The following is a 22771-nucleotide window of genomic DNA, read 5'->3' as shown; positions in this document are numbered from 1 at the left end:
CTCACACAGCTTCACACGGGCATATTTACAATTTGATAGCTTCTATTAGACACTAAAACCCTGACTTTTTTTCACCGAAAGGGAAAAATAATTGAAAAGACGATGCAGCTTACACGTTTGAAATCATGGACAGACTTGCACCGTGTAAACGTTAACCCAAGAAAATTCGTGTGTCTCCAATTATGTAACTGCAACAGCAAGTTGACGAGAGCTGGACGCTTGTGCGGCCCCACAGCCTGGTGCTTAAGACCTTTTAGAAGCGGCACGACTTCCTTCCCAAATCTGTGCCTTGTCACATTTCGTTAACGCCGTCTCAAGTCACACAGGACTGTCTCGAGTACACCCCACGTCCTGCAATCCACACCCTGCAGGCCTGTTCCTTTCACAGAGAAGGTGCCACTGCCACCTGAACTTGGCCACGCCTCGGCCACACCTTGCAGGCCCCTGACCCATCCAGCCAGAGATAACCTCTCCCCGCTGTGGATACACCGTGTTCTCCTAACTGCTCCATCGGCATTCTAACCTCCTTCCTTATATTCTAGACGTTTGACTTAGATATTTTTTCCCACGCCAGACAGACAGCTCCCGTGGTTAGGGGTTTCACTGCGTGCTTCTGTCCACCGTCCATGGCGCCTAGTGCAGCTCCGAACGCGCAGCAGGTGGTCAACATTTTCCGCTGACTAGAGACACAGATGGAAAGCTCTGAAAATTCTACAAAGACTAGGACAGCGGGCGTGAATCCGTAACTGAAGTCGCTGAGAATGTCCTTGCCTCTCTTATGCAAAACTATTTAGAAATGAACAGCGTCACAGGAGATCACACGGAGCATTAGAGAAATGAATCCTCAAAGAAGACTCGTGAAACAGACACTGCCCGTCTCCTCCCCTTCACTCTCAGAGGCCAGACTCACTGCTAAAAGCTATTAGCAATTGCAGGATAAGAGAAAGAAATCAATTTCGTAAGCATCATAATGAAAACCGCATGGAGAACCACCGAGCCCCCTCTGGAGGTCTGGATTCCATCCGTTTGCCCCTCTATTCTCTCTCTCTCTCTCTCTCTCTCTCTCGGCCATGGTTCACGCGTTTCTGGTTGCAGAGAAGGGGCCTGCATCACTTTATAAGGCAGATGCCACAGCTCTCTTTCATGGCGTTTCTTTCTCCCACGCGATGACACGAGTTCCTTGGAAGACTGCTCTCTCATAGTCTCGAACCGGGCAGTTTCATGGGACGAAGACAGACAGGAACAGATGTGGAGAACGGTTCATGTCACGGCAGATGCAGGATGCCAGCGATGAGTGTGTAGGATGTTACTTTCTCACGCAGCACGGCTCATAAAATAATGCAGGAATGCGACACGGTATGAGCCAATTCTATCTTTAAGTGTCTTTATTGCAACAGTTTCTTTCAAACCAGAACCTCCTGAGATTCTGCAAGTCAAACAGATTTTGGAAAAACACGCCGTGGAATGAAAAGAAGAGACAACTGTTCTGAGTTATTCTTGGTGGCAGCGCATCGCCAGAACGCAGAGCAAAACAATTAAGCTTTGATTTTTTTTTCTGATAAATGTTGAAGGCTTCTAAATGTAACCTTGCGTTTCTATTTGGAAATATTAGAATCTCGAAATGTAGAAGTAGCTTCTTACATTTTTTTTCTTGTAATCACATGGAAGAGGTTTGAACTAGGCTCTAGTTCTTAGAAAATTCTAGGATTACTAAAGCGATAATTTCTTGAAGAAAGTAACTATGGCATCTGTGAAAAATATTCAATGTTTTAAAACCATTTTTCATGCTCCAACATCTGTTGCTTCCTTCTTTACTTAATTGCAAGTCGCTTTGAAAATTATTATGTATGTGAATTGTTTTAACGACCGAAATTATACAAGTTCAATTGATTCCATTGGAGACACTCAGATGAAATGATAAAACTTGAAATACAAACCTTAAGCAAAACACCAATTAAAACACGTCATTGATATAATTAACCACTTATATTACTTCTCTAAAAGAAAGAACTCTCTGCCATCAGCCAAAACAAATGACAAGTATAATGTGATCCGAACTCATTTGAAAATCCTTCTAGCTGAAAATCCTCTTTCATATGTGTGAGCTAGTTCTAAAACACGCCCCATCCCTGCTAAGTGGAAATTGGAATTAAAGTACATTGTGAGCAACGCCACCCACAAATAAAAACAAGGTAGCGAACAAACGGGTACACAGACCATTTCGGGTTAAGCTTCACAAGGGAGGGCTTTCACTTAGGTTCTGAGCACAGACCATGACTCCCTTGCTCACCGTGCTACCCCAGAACCCACCAGGGGCTAGGTGCTTAATACTGATTAAACGATGATGGAAAGACATGGGCGAAAAATCGAGATGCTCAGACCCGAGTTATGTCAGTGTGAGTTCAGGCAGATACCTTCGAAGGCTGTGATGCATGGTGACCTTGCAGGCCAGACTGAACCAAAGGAAGACAACCCCAGAGAGGCACAGCCGACTCAGGAGAGGATGAAGCCTTGCTCAGAGGGATGTCTCCCCAGGTCCGTTTCTTTTTGCTTACTTGTTTACTTGATTCTCGAGATGGTTTTAGACTTCCCTAACGTGGAACCCACAGTGCATCAGATCCCTGCTTCTCTCCGCCTTTCTCGAAAGCTGGTTGTGTGGGGGTAGTGTCAGTGTAGAGACACAGGACCCAGCCTGAGATGGCCGGGCGGGCAGAATGTTCTTTTCACGCAGCCATGGCCCAAGCTGCTAGACGCCGTGAAAACGCCTTCTGGAACATAGCCCTGGCCTCTGCTGACTGCAATGCTCGACTGAAATGCGCTTTTTAAAAATTGGAGAGGAGACAGAAGTACCCGAAGATGTTCGTCAATGCCAGAGCCCAATCTCAACGCTACACACTGCACACGGCACAGTGAGAGGAACAGTGTCAGAGCAGACCACCTAAAAGCCAATATGGCTGGATAACCAGATCGCTTTTTAAAAACTTTAAGAACTTTAAAAAAAAGTTCTCTTGAATCGCAGTGGCAAATGCCCAGCGCAACTACAAGTAGACACAGTGAGCTACAGAAATTGTCCAACCAAAGTGCCCAATTAGGCGAGGATGTTAAATTGACTAGAGGACCCAAAGTGTTCTCTGTGGATGGATAACCCGTGATTAGCCCAGAAGTGTCAGCAGCGCTACGATAAAAGATGGAAGATGCATTTGGAAAAAATATCTTCCCTGATTGTGTTTACAGGAACGTCTACTAAGGCTTTCAATTTAGAAAGCCATATTTAACTACTCATTTCGTAGCAGTTAAAAATGTGGCATCGTTTAAAACAGAGACCTGGGCTTCCTACATCTGAGTATTTTTATGCCTTGAAAAATATCAGTTTGTTCTGTGGGTACTGCGTGTTCACGTAGGCTTTATAAAAGGTTTTTAGACTCATGGCCGTTTGGCGGAAATTGTTATGGCTGAGAATACTGTTATTGTGTTTCCATTAGCACATTTTAGGTAGTTCAGAGTCAGGCATAGGAAAATCTTCATCATGGAATTTATTGGTCAACTGTAAAGGAAAAATCTCTCATGTGTCTCAAGTCACTTTTATAGCAGAAAACCTCCATTCATGAAAGCGTCTCCTTTCAATTAACTTCGCAATCACCGTGTTTGAATTATTACAGGCAGAAACAAGCCTGAATTTTTGTGAAGCCAAAGAAATCTGTGCAGCAGACTCTTCCAACATTATAAATAGAACTTTTTTTTTTTTTTTTTTTTTTTTTTGGTGAAATACTCCAGATCTCCATACCAACTGCCATTTCCGGAGACTGCAGATGATAACTTACATGTTCTAGAGGCAGACTTTTGATGGATTAATTCCTACCATTCATCATATTTGTCTTTTCTCTCTCTCCCTGCATCACGCATTATTCTTTTAAACGTGATTGCCCAACTTCTAGCACTAAATTTCAGAAATCTTATTCTTTCGTGGCCACCTGCTGTACCACTTGATTTTGTATACCGATATTAACTTTTTCAAAATACTCGAGCCTCTTCTGACAAAATGCGGCATTTTTACTCTGCCCAGCTTTCACAGCCGCAAGCTCTTCCTTGAGATATCTCAAAACAAAAGACAGCAAATTTTGCATTCTCATACTTACGGAGGTGTGATATCAAGTTTCAGCTAGAGAGATTGATCGTTTCCCTTGCAAAAGAATATTTGGAAATATAAGTTAATATTTGGAAATACAAGTGAATGTATTTTACATTACACATGCAGTGGAAGACTTCACACTGTGACCTTCTTCATGAAGGTCATGGTCGTTTGTGGAGCTTTGGTGGTAATGGATCGTGTTAGATGATCTCCAATGGATGCCGCAATTAAGCAAGAGCCTGCCTTGGAATATCAGTTGCAAAGGGGCATTTGAGAGGCAGCTTCCACAGGTGTGAAGAGAAGGAGAATGTATAAACCTCAAGAATCAGTCCTTGCGAGGAGCCTGAGCAGAAGGCCAGCATCCGTGACAGCTTTCTGGGTCATGTCCCCAAGTGAAATGGCGACAGTTTAACCAACACACACGATTTAGTGCAAACTGGCAATGGACAAGCACTTGCAGGCCAGCGTCCGCCGGGCCAAACGGCACAAACTGAGCAGCAGGAAACAAAAGTAACCGAACAAGGAGAAAACTTCCTATCCATACTCGCTTCCAGCACCATCCTCCGTGGCAGGACTGTGCATCTCGAGAAACTGCCCTTCGGAAACGAGAGAATATTGAATACGAGCCCAGAGGAAACGAACCACCGCAAACCAGCGAGCGGCCAACTGCAAAGCTCCTTCTCAGGTTTAAAAAGCTGAGTCTCTCCCAGTTTGCGTTTCCTCCATATTTTATGCAGAATGGAGGTGCCAGATGTCTCATTTGAATGGTAGTAGGTATCATTACAAGGAGGTCGTGAGTCTCTTGAAAATACCTTAGTACTAAAAAAATAAATAAATAAAGGGGACACCAGAGATAACTTTATCAATTTAGGAGGAAAAGGCATGAGTCTTTCTCATAACTATCCTTTGACTCCGTCTAGCTTTGTGGGCCGGGGGAGTAGCTCCTGGGGGTTAGTCTCACCGCTCTCGCCAGGTTATTTTCTAAGAAAGCCACAGCATCCTGGACCTCACAGGACCTGCGGGTGAGAAGACCCGGATGTGAGGTCTTACTCTGCAGCTGCAGGAATTATGGAAACATAACTAGCTTCTCTGGGCCCTGATTTTCTCATTCAGAAAAGCAGGAATGCATGGGATGACATTTCCAGGATCCTTTGCGAACTCCGAGATGCTACACAAAAATGAGGTATGTCACAACACTGTCTCTGTGTTCATATGTTACAGTCTGTTTAAGCTGCCAATTGCCAGGTTTCGCTTGCTCCTAAATTTATTTATAGGGCCATTATGTGATGCAAACAAATTTCGTGTGTTATGTGACCTCTAATTAACCTTCGCAGAATCCCTTTGACGACACGTATTGACATCAATGTCTTTTCTCTTCGACCTCTCAGGGCCCGATGCGATCAGGTTTTTTTGAACTTACGAAGCAGAGCTCTTGCCTGCGCTCCCGCTTGGCGTCGTGAATCATAGCTTCCGGTCGACTGTCTTATATCGCGTCTGATATGTCAGAAATAAATACAGTGCTGGCAATACTAAGTCTGCTTCTGCTTTTGAACTGTCTTTGCTGTATCTGCCACCATCTTTAACTCCTCTATCACTCATCGGCTAAGCTTTTGAGGAAATCTTGAGCTGCATTAATTTGAGAAGCAATTCTATTGACGCAGCATAACATTTTCTGTCTTTTTTCCTTTCGCGTGTTGGAATTTTCAGCCAAAACTGAATTTAAATTTGTGTTTTCTGGTAGTGGTCCCTCAGTCAGCTGGACACACGTGCCACCAAGGTCCACAGAAGGGACACTAGGATCACAGACTCGGCGATTCCAGGGCACCAGTGGGCTTCACCCCACACTTCATGGGGAGACAGAGGATGGGGGACAGTGGGTGGCCTCGGGTTCACACAGTGATCCGCGTCTTCCCTCTGTGTTTGTCAATAGGCTCCCCACACAACCCAAGGCTCCAAGGCCTCTAAGCCTTCAGCGTACTATTTTTAACATTTTTTTTGTACTAAGAACATTTGACATGAGATCTACACTCTTAAATTTCTAAGTCTAGAGCTTGTTCGTCTTGCCTAACTAAAATTTTATTTCCCTATTCCCCCCTCCACCTAGCCCCTGGCAAGCACCATTCCACTCTTTGATTTTATAAATTGGACTATTTTAGATGTCTCCTATAAGTATAATCATGCAGTATTTGCCTTTCTCTGTGACTGGCTAATTTCACTTAGAATAATGTCTTCAAGGTTAACTCATGTTGTCACATGACACAAAACTTTCTTCTTTTCAAAGGCTGAGTAGTATTCCGGTGTATGCCCACAGCACATTTTCTCTATCCATTCACCTGTCGATGGGCATTAGGTTGTTTCCACATCTTGGCTACAGCGAATAGCGCTGCAGTGAATGTGAGTGTAGACAGCTCGAGATCCCAAGTTCAATTCCCCCGGATGTGGAGAAACTGGATCCCGTGCAGGGTGTTGATGGGAATGCAAAATGGTGCAGCCGCTGTGGAAAGTGGCTTGGAGGTTCCTCAAAAAATCAAAAATGGAACTGCCATTTAATCCAGCAAGCTCACGTCTGCGAATTTACCAAAAAGAACGGAAATCAGGATCTTGAAGAGAGAACGACATCTGGAACTTCAAGAGCAGGGTGTTCCAGAAAAAGCTAATGGCTCTCAGTGAAGATCCTTACCCTCTGAACTGAAACGCTCTCACTGAAATAGACATCGAGGCCTGGGGATTCGCTCAAGGGCAGGGCATGTAAATTTCAAAGGTGAAACTTGAGAATCTTTCTGTGAAACTTCCATTTTAAAATGGTGCAGTAAGAAAAGATTCTCAAGTCTTTTACACACCGCTCACACGTGAATTTGAAATCAACTCTCTTTCTTGCTAAGCTATGTAGTGCTCAGGAAATTCAAGATCTTATACTTTCCACAAACACATCCTTTACCGTGTAAATAACATTTAATTAGCATCTTGTCATTTTTTAATAAGCTTGAGTTCGGAGAAACTGCCGAAGCCCAGAAAAAAACAATGAAAGAAATGAGAATAGCAAGAGTGATCTCATAGTGAAGGGCTGGAAAGGTGAGACCTTCTGCCAGAACTGCACAAACGTCACCACATTTGACACTTAGCACAGTTATGGGAGGGAGGAAGAGATCGTCACCCCTTCTTATAGGAGGAGATTCAGAAAGAGCCACTGACTTGTCATCTAGCCAGATATTGGCAAGCAGATAATCAACTTCGTGACTCCAAAACCAATAAATTACCTACACTCACAGATACTATCTTGATAAAAAACCTCCATCAAAAATAAACGTATTTTGTGGCCAAAGATTTATAAACTGCAGCTGGAATATGAAAATCAACATATTTCTTTAAACGGCAATTATTTTTAAGTGAACTTCTTAGGAATTTAATTGATAGGATACGTTTGTCTGTGCAATCCAAAGAAACCAAGCTCCTCCGCCATCCTGCTTATAGTCCTCATGGGCATGGGCTGGCATTCTTGTCTTAGGAAAGACAGAAATTGGAATAAATGGGAAAAGCCACAGGAAGGAAAAAGAAGGTTGTGCTTCTACAATCAAAGGGTTAGATTGCTCCATTCTGCCACCATCACTCCTTCCTGGAGGTACACGGCCAGTAGGTTGACTTCAGTGGGAAAGACAAAAACCAAACCAAACAACTAAAATATCCAAGGACTGACATTAGACTCATTGGAGACTTGCATGACATTTTTCTAGATTTGAAAACTGATGTCATATTTGTTTCACAAACCATCATTCTCTAAAATTGGACATAAATAAAGCAATAAATACACTGACATTCTGGGAAGACATTCAACTTTTGCATTTATAATCAGGTGTCTCTCTCTCTCATACACACGCACACGTACCCACACAGATGCACACACATTACACTGGAGATATGCTACACTTTCCCTTAATATATTTCTTCTTTCATTAAACTGTTTTAAAATGTGATTATTGAAGTCCATTTGGAATAAAAAAATGAATGACTTGAAATGTGTTCTGAGTTTTTTGCATTGCAAAGTTTTAGAACTAAAGCATAAGGTCAGCTCGTCCATCCATCTTTGTGGTTCCCCAGCAGACGAGACAAACCCTGAATGGGTGTGGAGACCCCAGGCTCACATGCCCACCCCTCGGAAATAGGAAATCAGATATTCAGCAAAGAATAAAGAAAGCTACCACACTTGAATTCTTTTCCTAGAACAAGTGACTGTTCACAGATTTACCCATCACATTTTAGCAAATAATTCTAAATTTCAGCTCCTGAAATATCCATACATAGACCATTGCAAAATGGACACAGATTTTTGGGGGCTGAAATTTAGTTCAGGCTGACTCGGAAAGGAGTGTCTCTGTAATCAGTAACGGCTTCTGTTAAAGTGACTGCAATATCTCCCAGCACAAAGGGGGAAGAAATCTAATTGCAGATCCCAATAACGGAGGTCTCCTTGGGCTGGTGTAATATCTGACAGAGCATCTCACGATCCTCTTCCTGTCTCTCTGAATTCGCCTCGGCTGTCTGGGGCATGTGGATTTTGCATCTCACGAAAAACAAGCTTTGCAGCAGCACAAAAACATCACTCAGCCTCACCAACCGAGTAACCAAAATGCTGCAAAGACCAACAGGAAAGATCAGTGGGGAAGGAGGCCAGACCAGAGCTTTTCTCCCGAACTTCTCCCCAAACATCCCTACCGTCTCTGCGTCCCTGGTCTCCTCTGCATCCCCCGTCTCTGCATCCCCCGTGTCTGCATCTCTTCTGCGATGCCAGCACCAGGGGCCTGCGAACGAGGTGCGAGCCCAGCAGCCTTCGGGGCTCAGTCATCCTGACAGATGCTGCAGGAGGAGCAGCCCTCCGCCCTTGGGAAGGTGCTCGCACAAGAGGAATTTTTTGCGAGGGTTTAAAGGGTTAAAGAAAAGATGACCTGCTAAGGCAGAAGCAAAAGAAACCCGAAGTTGTCTCTCATTCCCTCTGAATGGCACCGCGAACTCCCACAGCGGCCCCAGAAAGCTTCTCACCCCTCAGCGTCTCTGATCCCGTGTTCTGTGCCTCGGTGTGGGCTGCGTATGGGGACCTCGTCCCATGTCCCCAAACCAAATTCAGTGACCGGAGTTAAGCCGGCAGAAGCTTTTGTCATAGCTCAGAAATGGGAACTGAAAAACTCCAGGGGTTGCGTGTACCATATATGGATATTTAATTCCAGAAGCTTCCAGGATACTCCGAATTTCCAATATTTTCTTCGATCATTGTTATCAACCAGAAAAACGAAAGTGTTTCACAGCATCCAGTGTATGCAGAGAAGCCGGTGCCTAGACACGCCACGTTCCCAGAGCATTTAGTTTTCAAAGCACCTAGAGTCCACCGAGAATCTAATGTTGGCAGAGCATCTCCTATGTACAGAGCATCCACTGCCAGGTCATGCCATGTTTACAGAGCACTCATTACCCGTAGAGCATGTACTGGGTGTAGACCATCTAGTGTGTGCAGAGCATTTAATGTTTACATATATCGTGTGTGAAGAGTCCCCGGTGTGTGCACAGCATCCAGTGTTTGAGGGCAGTTAACGTTTGCAGTGCATCCCGTATCTCCTGCGCTCAGCGCAGCCAGGTATGAAAACATCCACTGCGCGCTGACCCCGCCCTCCCCGCTCCGGGCTGGGGGCGGGGCGTGAGGAGGACGCTACTCACCACGTTGCAGCCCACGCAGTCCGGCCCGTTCTCACAGGTCCTGCGGCGCGCTTGAATGCCACCCCCGCACTGGGCCGTGCACCGCTCCCAGGGACCCCAGCCTGTCCAGAACACGTGCGGGGGGCATAGCAGATGCTCATTGCAGTATCTGTAAGGGGGAAGCCGAGAGGAAAGGAAAGCGGTCAGTGCGGCGCGAGGCCACAGCCCTTCCACGCTGCGGCGTCCCGCACCAGATGCTGAGCACATGGGCATGCTCGCGGGACGGGCTTTGTGTGTTTGACGTGGTTGCACGGTGAAGGAGGCGGATGCGGCGCTGGCCATGCTGCGTGGGCACAGACAATGGGATGCGCGGGACGCAGTGAAGAAAACGCTAAACTCACAATGCGGGATGGATCTTCCTGTGCAGCCAATTAAAGGAGAAACAAACAAAACAAAACCCTTTTTTAATAGATATGCAAACCGGGGAGCATATAGAAAAACATCTGTATAGAACATGCATCTTCTAAACATAAACTTTGAAAGACAGATGAATATGACAGCAGCAAAAGTATTTGGATTTCATTTCTTATCTGTGAATCAAATAAGGCTCATAATCCTATTAATATAATAAGTCAAAGAAAAGTTAAAGTCTGATTTTAAAATAAAGCTTCATGCAATAACCTGCTTAGGTTATTGCATTTTTAAATTTATTCATGGACTGCCAGAACGACGTCCACGGACTTTAAGAGACCACCCCTTATCTACAAAGAGTTGAATTACTATTTGCAACTACTAGTCCTATTTTTAGTGACTGAATATACTTCTATACTTCTGCATAAACATTCCCATTGCCAACTTTTAGCCGAATATACGAGGCCTTCTTTAGCCGTAGATGAGTCACATTTCTCCTGTTTTTAATACTGCGAGTGGAATGAAGCAAAGCGAGAGAAACAAACAAAAGCAAGAAATAGCCTGGCATGCTCCGGTTCCAGCTCCTAGGGAGGAAGATGCTGCTCTGAGTATGACCAAATTTAATGAGACACGTATGACGACTTAAAGGACTGCTGAAACTAAACGGTCTATCCGCTAAGCACAACTTCCGTTTCTAGGGGACACTAGAATACAAGGTTTTGATGTCCCCGGACCATCTGTCTTCAGAAGCAGGAGGCGGAGGACCCTGTCGGCGAGGCTGTCAGCCACCTTTAATGCCATCGCCATTAACGAACATCCTGCAGCGCTCCGTGCAAAGGGCGTGGTGAAGGGTGCTTCGGGTCACTGATGTTTACACCCCCAGATGAAGGTCAGGAAAGGGACTCGCACCCGAGACGCACAGGACCGAAAGCACCACCTCGAAGGCAGAAAATAGACGCACACGGGAGCCGGTTTCCAGAAACCAGGAAGAGCAATTTGGGGAGCACGATTTCCCGACAGCCAACGCTGATCCCATTCAATGGGTTTTCCCTCAGACCAGGGAAATCCCGGGAAAATGTGAAGGCTTCGGAACAGGTACAGCAACGAAAAGTGAAAAGCCAGGCCGAGCTGAAGGGAAGCAATAGAATGAGGCTTGTGGAGTATTGGCTGACATTCTGGAAAAGAACGGAAGGTGGAAATGGGAAGAGTGAAGTAAGACAGCGGATCGAGGACAAGAGAACAGAAAAAGGTGACAGGAAGTGGAAGGGTTTATCTTTATGAACAGGTGGAAGAACTTGAATTTTCTTTACAAGGAATCGAGAAAATCTCACAGAGCTTCAGAGACAAAATAGCACCGTCTGAGTCAGACCGTGGACACTGGTCTCCAGGGGTTGGTGGCTCAGCCCAGCGGAGGACCGAAGCCCTGAGATTTGAGGACCACTCCGTGCTTGAGCATGGGGTCTGGGTCTCCAAAGCCAGGTGGGGCCCCAGCAGAAGAGCTGATGGAGCAGGTACCAGCCCGGAGTCTCTGGGCTGCAACAAGCCGAGAAAGAGATATTCTAAGGTAGACAAGCAAGACGAGGAAGAGAGAAGAATGTGCATGGGGTTTGGTATAGTGGGAATAAGATATGGCAGCTGTGTGACTATACCGAGAAACCCACACACAGGAGAGTCAAAATGTCCTGGCAGAAGGAAGTCAGGAACCAAGGAGGCAGATGATCTCGTTTCTCTAAACTTTCACATAAAAGAATAGTCATCACTCTTCTTCATCGTTTCCATTTTTGAGACAAAAAACACATTAGGTTTCCCTAAGAAGTCACAGACGGTCTCACAGGGCCCAGGTCGCAGTTCAGGGCCACGGCCGGGAGGGAAGAGAAGGGCCTCCGAGTGAAGACGGTGTGGCCTCTAGATACGAGAGCCAAAACGACACTGAGGGCGTGACGGATCAAAGGGACATGATGAGCAAACGTGCAAACCTGTAGAGTTACAGGAAGTAAAAATCCCGATGGCTCAGTGACGACTGACACGTGCTGGTGCCTGGGCTGTTCCGAGGCGGACCGTCACTTGTTTTGAGAACACATTTGGAAGAAGGAAACTAAGAGCATCAGAACTGTCAGCCTTTAATTCAAAGTCTCCCCACGCAGCTTCTCTCACTGTGGGCGGCAAGACAGCAGACAACGACTCCCTGATGAAAAGCCTATCCGCCGACATTGCCAAGGTGTGGACATCCCAGAAGCCTTGGCTCTAATTTCAGCTTTCAGAAACACACACAAACAAACAAACAAACAATAAAAGGGTAGAGAGAGTGAAGGAAATAGAAGGCTTTTCACTTTTTATAAGAAGCACAGTAACTGAGCTATCGTTTCCCCAAAGCGGAATAAATCATGGTGCATGGAAATGTCCCCAGGTTTGTCCTCAGCAGGCCAGCTCTGAAAATGCTCCCCATGTTATTACAGGGAACAACCGGCTTCCGGAGACCCCGAAGGCTGCGCGAAGCACGGAACTTTCAACCGGTGTTCACCGGCTTCCTGTTTGGCTGTGTAAGTTTGTCCACAACCTGCTTTCCTTTTCTCGCTTTTTCTCTGTACAGTAGTTCTGGGGAAAAAAAGCCACACCAGGATATGTGCATGTCCCCCTTCTGCAAGAGAGGTCAGAAGGGAAGCGGAGGTCGTGAGGCTGGCTCTGTCCCTTTATGTCACCTGGGCTTTCGCTCACAGATCCAGCTCAGAGGCCAAGCCCTTGCAAGCCCTTAACTCTGAGTCTCTGCAATTTCAAGGAAGTAATGTCTCGCTGGCCCCTTCCTCTCTCACCCCAACTAACACGAGGCCCTGAGGGAAGCACCTCTTCTGAAACTGCTCTTCCTGCTGACACACACAAAGTGGAAATTGGAAGTTGGTTAGTTACCTTGGCAACTCTGCTTGTTCGAGGATTTTTATATTAATCTACGGATAAGATACTCACACAGTGGGCCTGCTGTTGAATCCTCACTGCAGCTGGTTTTTTTCCCAAATAACAAGCTAAACATTTTTGAAATTTTATGGGCTCTCTTGGATCTCTAATATCTTAAAGCACAGAAAGTCACAGATGGGTTTCATGATGCATTAAAAATTAAGTCTTTAATTTTGCCCATGACTGCTCATTCTCATTTTCCATTTAAAAGTTAGTTAATAGCCCAGCAATATTTCTCCATAATTATTTATTTTTCCGCAAACCTAGTCTCTGTGGAAAGGACTGCCTTTCAGAATCCCGGATAGACTAGGTTCTCAACACGGCATCATGTCTTTTTTCGTATTTCTTTGCGCTCTAAATTGTGTCCTGTTCTGGTTAGCTCCACAAGAGCTGCTCACCGCAGCCTCTGTTAGCCCGAACCAGCCAGAGCCCTGTCAGAACTATCTTCTCCTTGGTTCTCCCTAAGTCATTGTCCCTTTGCTGGGCCATACCGAAATAATGGAATCTTTCATGGCGCCAGAGAAACCGTACGTATATTGAGTCCACCATAATGTTATTTTTTACCCCAAGAGGAAGCTAAGAGAGCCCATTGGGAGTGCGATGACGTGCAAAAAGCATAGCTTTGGCTCACTGCAGAATTAAGTGAATATGCCCCCCGCCTCCCTCCCCCCTCCAAAGACAAAGAGCAATCCTATAACATCCCCACTCATTCCTTTGACTCTTAACTCTAATGTGGTCTCCATGACCCCCACCTCGTGGAATTCGCCCAGTGTAATCCCCTCCCATTCAGCGTTGGAGGATCCGTGACTTGTTCCTAACAGAACACGGCGAGGATGACAAGATATCATTTCCATGATTACGTTACATAAGATCGCCATGCCCTTCTTTCAAGAAAACTCTCCTTTGCTGGCTTTCGGGAAGCAAGCGACGAGGCTGAACGGCCCAGCCGGCAAGGAACAAAGGGTGGCTTCTGGCTCACGGACTCGGTCCGCCAGCGCATGAGGAACGGAATGCTGCTGACTACCATGGGATTTGAGAAGCAGACCCTTCTCCAGTCCGGCTTCAGATGGGGCCATCGCCATGATCTACAGCTTGGCTGCCGCCTCGTGAGATCCTGAAGCAAAGGACCCAGTAAACTGTGTCCAGGCTACAAGCCCATAGAAACTGTGAGCCAATGGCCATGTGGGGACTTAGGCAACTGCGTCTGTGGTCACATGATTATGTAATAACCAGTGGAACAGATTTTGGTACCTACACGTGTGGTACTGCTGTAAGAAATACCTTAACACGTGAAAGTGGCTTCGGGACCAGGGTAGAAGGGTAGAAGCAAGTAGAATTTTGAGGACCATCGTAGAAAAACCTAATTCACCTTGAACAGACTGTTAGTATAAATCTAGATTTTGAGGATGCTACTAATGAGGATTTAGAAGGAAATAGCGTAAAAAATTAAAACTCAACAACAATAAAACGAATCCGATTGGAAAACGGACAAAGGGCTTGAATAGATGTTTCCAGAGAAAGATACACAGATGGCCAGAAAGCACATGAGAAGATGCTCAACATCATTACTCCTTAGGAAAATGCAACTTAAAACCACGATGAGGTCCGCTGTACACCTACTAGGAAGGCTATAAAAAAAATAAAGTAATAAGTATTGTTGGCGAGGATGAGAATAAATTACAATCCTTGTGCTTTGCTGGTGTCCATGCAAAATGGGGCAGCCACCGAGGAAAACACTTTGGCAGTTCCTCAAAACTCTAAGCATGGAACTAGCACATGACCCGGCAGTCCAACTCCTAGGTATGTACACAAAAGACCTGAAACAGGGACTTAAACAGAGACTCGCACGCCAGTGTTCACTGCAGCATCATTCACAACAGGCAAAAGGTGGAAATAACTCAAACATCAATTGATGGATAAATGGATAAATACAGTACGGTGTGGCCATAGTCAAATGTTATTTAGCTTTAAAACAAAGAAGGAAGTTCCAACATGTGCTGCGACAGGGGTGAACCTTGAAAACATTATGCTAAGTGAAAGAAGCCAGATGCAAGAGCCAACGCTGCGTGATTCTACTTCTATTCAATATCTTGGACGGGCATTCGCAGCGCTAGGACGTAGGCTCGAGGTTACCAAGGGCAAGAAGGAAGGCGAAGAGAGGCTTTACTGCTCAGCGGTTACAGGATTTCTGTTTGGGGTGATGAGAACGTTTGGGGATACAGCGGCTGTGGTCCCACGATACTGGGGATGCCATCGATGTCCCTGAACCGCACGCCTAAAATGGTGACATGGCAAATTTTATGTTAAGTGTATTTTATCTCAATTAAAAAAAAAAACAAACTAAAAAATGAAATAAGAGCATATTATTGGAAGCTGGAAGAAGAAAGAGCCTTGTTCTGCAAGGCAGGAAGCTCCCCAAATTGTCGCTGGTGTTTTACGAAACACCAGCAGTGCGAAGCACTCTACAGTTAAGGAAATTTATAGGTGAAGGGTAGGAGGTGCTGCCTGCTTTCTTCTTGCTGCTTATTGTTATGTGGGCAGAAAAAACAAATCGAGGAAAGAACTATTAAACAGAAGGAACCAGGACTGAATCGTGTTAGACATTCTGAGCCTCTCCTGCTGGCAAAAGATGCTACAATGAAGAACTAGTTCCTGAGCACTGTCAGGAATGGTTGACACAGAGTGAAAAGCCGAGGATGTGACCGCACCACCTTCTGTTAAAATTTCAGAAGGATGGAAGGATCAGGGTAGTATTCAGTCACACAAAGGGTCCCTTGATGAGGTCCAGAGCAGGGCGTGCCTTACAGATCCTCTCAATCGCAAGCAAGATACAGCCAGCCAGCAGCGGAGCAGGACCCCCGCATAGAGAAGGGCTATCTCAAAATGACTCGTGGGCGCCGGTTTGTTTAGTGAAGTAAACACAAAGGAGATTCATGGAAGACCCACAGAGTTTACTTCAGCAAAAAGCTTGAGTTTATTTCAGCTTGGACAACTGAAGTGAGGCTGTTGGGCATCCAAGATGCTGCGGGCAGGAAGTAGGTGGATGAAAGCACTCAGCAGCCGGCACGTACCACCTTTCGAGAAGAAGGAAGGAAGATTCAGGAAGCAGAACTGAGCCCGGAAGGCAGAGCGAAGAACCACGGAGAATTATGCTCAGGCCTCGAAACCTAATCACGCACCGGCGCCTGGCTGGCTAGACTTCAGAATTTCCGTGGAGCAGTGAGTGGTTCCTCTGTGCTTCTCATCTTCCCCCTTTTCAACGGAAATGTCTGGGGCTGGTACCCTCTGCCTGTCCCACCGCTGCAGGTTGGGTGTGTTGGTGGCATATGACTCGTCTCATTGTAGAGGTTGACAGACTGAGAGAAACCACATCTGGAGGGCCTCACTCACATTTGGGCTCGACTCCCGTGAGGTTCTGGAATCTGGGGAGACGATTTAATGGCATAAAACTTGTGGGGACTTTGAGAGCGGGAGAAATGCATTTTGCACGTGGAAGGGATGCGGATGACCAAGGGACAGATAACAGACCGACTACAGCAGATGCTCTATGGTGACCTCACTGACCCCAATGACCCCGGCCTCCTAGTCTCCATACCCTGTGTAATGCCACCCTCTTGAGTGTAGACAGGGCCTGTGGCTTACTCCTAACCAAGAGAATATGCCAAGGTGATGGCATGTCCCTTCGTGATGACATTGTTTAAGAATGTTATGTCCATCTTGCAAGGGGACACTCTTCTCTGCAAGTGACCATGATGGAAAAAGTTCATTTGGCAAGAAACAAGGAAATCTCAGTGAGAGACTGAGATCCTCAGTGTGAAAGAGATCCTCCTCAGACGGAGCTGAGTGACAACAACCTCATGGTCTTGGAAGTCAACCCTTCCCCAGGCGAGCCTGTGACGAGACTGCAGCTCTGGCTGAGCAGAGAACCCACTAAGTCATGTCGGAACTTCTTATCCACTGAGACTGTGAGACGATAGATGTGTGTGCTTTAAACCACTACGTTTGTGGAGCTATTTGTTATACCGCAGGAGAAAACTAATACGGATAATGGCATTCGTATTTTGATAATATTCACACAAAGGTCCATGGCTTCATCCTTGTTGGTGGCCTCTTTGGGACTCACTGTTTCTACTCAGTTCCTGATACTCTAGAAAATCATTTTCCAGGAGATTTTAGAACAGAAAAACAAAGTGGCCACATCTTTCCTAGTACATATCAAAAATAACTTAGATATTTTATTACTTCAGAAAAAGTGATATTAATACTTCTGAGATTTTTGTTACAATAACGTTCCCACTGAATTATTCCACATATTGGAGATTTTTCTCTCAGAGGAAAAGTCACTAACTATAATCCTGGCATTAACTTAAGGACAATTTTTGCGAGAATCGATTAATTCACTCGTGGTCACTCAGGACTTCTTTAGGGTTGGTGGCGTTTAAATAAGCCCGACATGACAGTGGCAATCGCTGTGTACGCTTATTTCTCTATCTTTCGTACCTTTCCATGGAAACCAGGTTTCCTTTTATCTTGAGTTTAGTTCTCAAATATTTGTAACGGACATTATTCCTCTATGTTACTTAGGTGGACTGACTCCCACAGAACGTGGCAAAGAAATCTAAGAAATGTTTGCTTGTGAAGACCAAGAAAGAGATATTACGTACTTGTTTTTTCTAGTTTTCATTGACCTCTCGATAATGCCTTAGAAATGCTGTTCAATAGGGAGGCTTCGATTTTCTAAAAATCTTACTTAGGCCCTGTTCTTACCACCTATTCATTCATGACTTAAATCCAAATTTCCTTCATCAACCAAATATTCATCTAGCCCACGTCAGGGATTCTTCTGTAAAAAATGAAGGGTTTAAATGCAAGTCCTCCAAACACACTAGCCATCCTGAGCTTCTCCTGAACGCGAAGCTTCGAGAACAATCAGAATTGGCTACTGAACATACCTATCTGTGAACCACACAGTTAAACAGACTCTTCCTGTTGCTCAGCCGGGGAAAAGTGACAGCAGGTATTAAGTAAGTGGAGATGCCGTGATTCGAGGGATGGCTTCACACATCTGAAGGCGGCTTTGCCTCCTCAATGGGCTGGATTATGTGATGTCATGTAGCATTTAAAAAATTCCAACCAATTTTAAATCTTACAAGGCTGAGAAAAAGCTGGGAGACCGTTCTCCCGTAATCAGCTTTCCTACTTATCAACTGGTGTTGGCTCAGAAATTCCAGATTCATGCAAAAATATTTTAGCGAAACTACTTCAAAAACGACTTACCCTGCTTTGTAAAAATCATCTTTCATTTCCCTCTGAGTCAAAAGGAATGAAATCCTAATTGGTGATTCAGGAACACAATAAAGAAAGAAAAGAATGCTTTCCTCCGGTTGTTTTGTTTTAAATAACTAGTAGAGAACTATCTATCAGTAAGCCTGTCGTTGATTTTGTCTATATAAATATTAATTACAGGAAATAGCTGCATCCAGTGTTTTTATGAGGCTCCCAGTGAATCTATATCATCAGATACCAGCCTTACTACATTTTATTGTAAAGATATTGAAAACCATTTTGTTTCACATGAACCGATACAATAAGTTCACGTGCATTTGGCAGAATAGGAATCCTGAAAGGAATGTGAAATTCACCTCCTTGGAAATCCTCCCAGTGACCATACAGGGGAATGTACCGTAAATATGCGAGAAAGAGTCAACCACCACAACCGTAGATTTTACGAAGCCGAAATCAAACGTCTGATTCTATAAAAAGCAATAAACTGAACCCAAGACTGAACGAAAATGTCCCCATGATGTGCCGAAAGCTTAAAACACACACGGGAGAGCGTGCCCTGCCCCGGTGCGAGGCGCCTTCCTGAGCGCGTGTCCGTGGCCGAGTGTGTGCTGGTCAAAAGCATCACCCAGACCTCCAACGCCTTCTCGCCTACGCTCCAGCTGCCGATGTCAGACGAAAGCCACTCCATCGGACCGTTCCCACCTGGACCCAGAATGGCCTGAGGTCCTGCAGAGAACTGTGGGTTTTGAGACTAATCTGGTCGAATTCAACAAGAAGGATCTTTCTCCAACAGACTTACAACAGCTGCGTGTCCGGGGAGCCGAGCACCGCGGTGCCCCCGGGCCACGGATGTCCAGCTCCCCTGGAACCGGCTCGGCTGCGCCAGCGCGCACGCGCGCCGCGAGGTGCTGTCCACGGCCCAACTCAGAGGACCGCAGGGAAAGCAGAGGACGAGTCGGCTCAACAGAAAGGGACGCGGCAGGGAAGCTAGGCTGGGTCCCCGACGAAAAGCGCGGGGGCCCAGCACGCGGGCATGACGGAAGCGTGAGCGTGGAGGTGCGGGCCGGGGCGGCACCCACCTCTCCTCGCGGTTCTGCCCCACGCACACGCGGCCGCCGTGGCGCGGCGTGGGGTCGCTGCAGGACCGCTGCCGCACCTGGAAGCCGATGCCACAGGTGGTGCTGCAGGGCGACCAGGAGGTCCAGGGCGTCCAGCCGCCGTTCCTGGGGAGACAAAGCAGCGGGGTCGCTGAGTCCGACGGCTCGGAGTCTGTCTGCGCCACCTCCACCTCCACGCGTCCCCCCCGCCCACGTGGACCCCCTGACTGGGGGCCGCGGGACTGGATGTGCTCTGTCCTGGGAATCTCAACTCCTGCCAGGTTTCTCTCTCAGGCATCTGATTTTAGAGTCAAAGTAGGAAATGTGAGAGTCAAGTGGTCAGTGCTCTGTCAATAATTCAAAATGGGCTGTGTTAGAAACTGTGAAGAAACTTTAGCTATGAAAGTGTAAATCTAGAAAAAATATAACGTGAGTTTATTGAAAAGCAATTAGAGATGAATCTCTGAACCTCGTTTATGCTTTTATAATCTTTTGTCCACATTTGAACAAAAATAGTCCTCTGCAACTATACGTAACGCTTACTTTTGAAATCTATTAATATCAATGAAAATCAGTAATTCCCTCGATGGTATTGATATTGCTAAATAATGCGAAAGAACACCGTAATGTCCAAAGCTTTAAAACAAACTTTATTAAAAATGAAGGAAGGACATTTTAAATTCAGCTTCTTGGCTATTTTCTTGTAATTTGACAAAGATACAGAGTATAAATAAGGACTGCCAATTATGTCTATTAATACTTATATATACTTATGTACTTATTTTATATATATGTTTATATATATATATTTTATATATATAAAATAAGGTAGATCTATAAAAACATAAAAAAATAAAATGAACTACTTTCATAAAATATAAAATAAAGCTTTTAAACTATAAAATACTGCTGTGGTCATGGTGTCATAGGTGTAGAGGACAGAGGAACAAATTGAGAATAGTTGTAAAAAAAATCGAACAAACAATGACAAAACAAGCAGGGGACAGGAAACCTAGGAATGGATCACGCTCTTTGAATGGTCCTCCTAGTGACCCCCGCACTGAGTCGGCTGTGGGGACCCAGATGTACCACAGAGCGGAGGGAGCCTCTGAGTAAGGACGTGGCTTCTTCTAAAGCACAGCAGTGGATGCCACGGGTGCGCCCTGAGGACAAAGCACTCCTTTCTCCAGCTGCTGAGAGTGCTGGTGGCTGTGACTCTCAGCTGAGAGGGTGTGACAGCCATCAGGGCTGGTCCCAGCTGCAGAGCTCCCGGTGTGTTCAGCAGAGCTCTTCACTGGGCCTGTGGCACAGGGTACAGTCCCCCCGCCCCCGCAGCCAAGGTTCTAACTCTTTCCTGCCCTCACAGAGGTCGATGCTGGAGCATCTTCCAATTTACTTCCTGAACACACATCTCCTGTTGAAGGGGGGACTCCTGACCATCCCCAGACAAACACAGGCTTTGCTCCTAGAGAACGTTCCATGAAGGAAGGTGCAGGTAAGAGAGATGGAAGGCTGCAGAGACTCGATGCACTCAGACGACAAACTCCTGTCAAGGCTGCAGGCCTTCCCTTGGCCTCTTGCCTTTCTATTAGCTAGTTATGTTTCTTCATTTTCTCCTCCCTCCCTCCCTTCCTCCACCCCTCTGTTTCTCCCTCCTTCCTCACTAAGAACTGTAATTCGGAAGTAACAGGGTGACATGATGATGCACATTCGAATGTTTATTTTAATTATAAAATGAAAGCAGATTTTTCTGATCAATAGTAAATCTGACTTGGCCCTAGTTTAAAACCAAAGTCTGGCTTAGCTAATCACTTTACATTCTGGATTTCTTTTCATAAATTGAATGTCTTTAACCTGCTCCTCCAACGTACTGAGAAAACATATTTAAATGATGTGATGAGATAAAGCATATAATCAAAAATATCATACTCGCAAAAAGTATCACATTAGGAACGTTTTGAATTTTCCAACACTTTCTCAGTGTATTGGGTTAAACAAGGTGCCTGCATGCAAAGAACAGGTTGAATTTAGAGTCCTTTGATCAGTCTTCTTAAAGGCTCTTCGAAGTACTTTGCACAAATTGAGGAAGTACTGGCCAGTACTGACTGAGCAAAAAATTCAGTCTTCGGATTAGGTACTTTCCAGTGTTTTGCTTCCAAAGAAATTGAAGGCCAACATAAACAGGTCATCAGCTGACACAAGGCATTACAAGCAGTCTTTGATGTTAGATTACCATATTTTTGGCGGACAACTTGGAAAGAATTCAGAGCAGTGAGTGATAATGTTATGACCTTACAATTCCATTTACTTATGTAAATGGCCCCCGTTAGCACTTAGAACTAGGAAAATAAAACATAAGAATGGAATCGATGCTAAGCCCTGCCCAGTTCAGGCGAGAAGTTGCATTTCTGCCTGGATAAGAACAGTGATTGGGAATTAAAAATAATTTCATTAAGGAATGAATTTCCAATACGTTCTTGTTTTTTTATGTTAAATCGTTATTTGTCAAAAATGTGTAATATTAATGCTATTTAGGTTATGTGCTAATTTTTGGAATACGTATTTAAGATATAAAGCTTAATGATTATCAGAAATAAAAGTTTTTTTAATCCATTTACATAATCTGTTTTTGTGATAGTTACATAAAAGTATGATAGGATGACCAATATAAGACTTTCAAACATAAAAACATAATATATTAGGATAAGATTCTATAAGGGATTAGAAAAGAATAAAATAGAAAGAAATAAGGAGAAACAGAAGATTTCTGATTATTAGAGTCCGCTCGTCAATCTTAAAATGAGAAGGTAGCTATCCAATCACTATGGAATTTAGGTTTCATTTACACAGTTAAATAGTGATGTAATAGGAATCATATCTCTGCAAATATTAAAACTTTTGATAAAAAAAGAAATTAGGTATTTGAGGAGGCATCTAGTGTATTAACATTCTTTTAGGGGGCCGTGAGCTGTGAGGACCCCACTGCTTCAGAAAGCCCAACGTCCAAGGACAAACATTGCCATTGAGAGCTGTGGACATGTGTGGACACATAAGCTTTGGTTACGACCCCAGATCTGTGCTTTACAGACCCAGGAGAATCGATTCCAGGAGTAGGTGGTTAGCTTCTCAAACTACCCAAACTATCCGGTGTTGGTGCTTGCACTGCAGAAGCAGCTGCTTCAAATACTGCACGCTCCTTCTGTAATGTGCCACGTCA

The 22771-nt window shown here is 45.1% G+C and overlaps 1 protein-coding gene across 3 annotated transcripts in view; it reads right to left on the bottom strand.

Moving 5' to 3' along the window:
• The window catches only part of SEMA5A (semaphorin 5A), a 417033-nt gene that overhangs the window by 48036 nt on the left and 346226 nt on the right, over positions 1-22771 (bottom strand). For all 3 annotated transcript variants that reach the window (XM_039842786.1, XM_039842784.1, XM_039842785.1), the window contains 2 exons: positions 19537-19680; positions 9833-9980 (listed from right to left, as the gene is read on the bottom strand). In XM_039842786.1, coding sequence (XP_039698720.1) covers positions 9833-9980; positions 19537-19680 — 292 coding nt within the window. The remainder of the gene's footprint in view (positions 1-9832; positions 9981-19536; positions 19681-22771) is intronic.

The sequence above is a fragment of the Pteropus medius genome, unplaced genomic scaffold (assembly GCF_902729225.1).
Source record: "Pteropus medius unplaced genomic scaffold, Ma_sr-lr_union100, whole genome shotgun sequence".
In the NCBI taxonomy this organism is placed as follows: Eukaryota; Metazoa; Chordata; class Mammalia; order Chiroptera; family Pteropodidae; genus Pteropus; species Pteropus medius.
The sequence above is the reverse complement of the archived record's forward strand: the minus strand, read 5'-3'. Positions and strand labels throughout refer to the sequence as shown.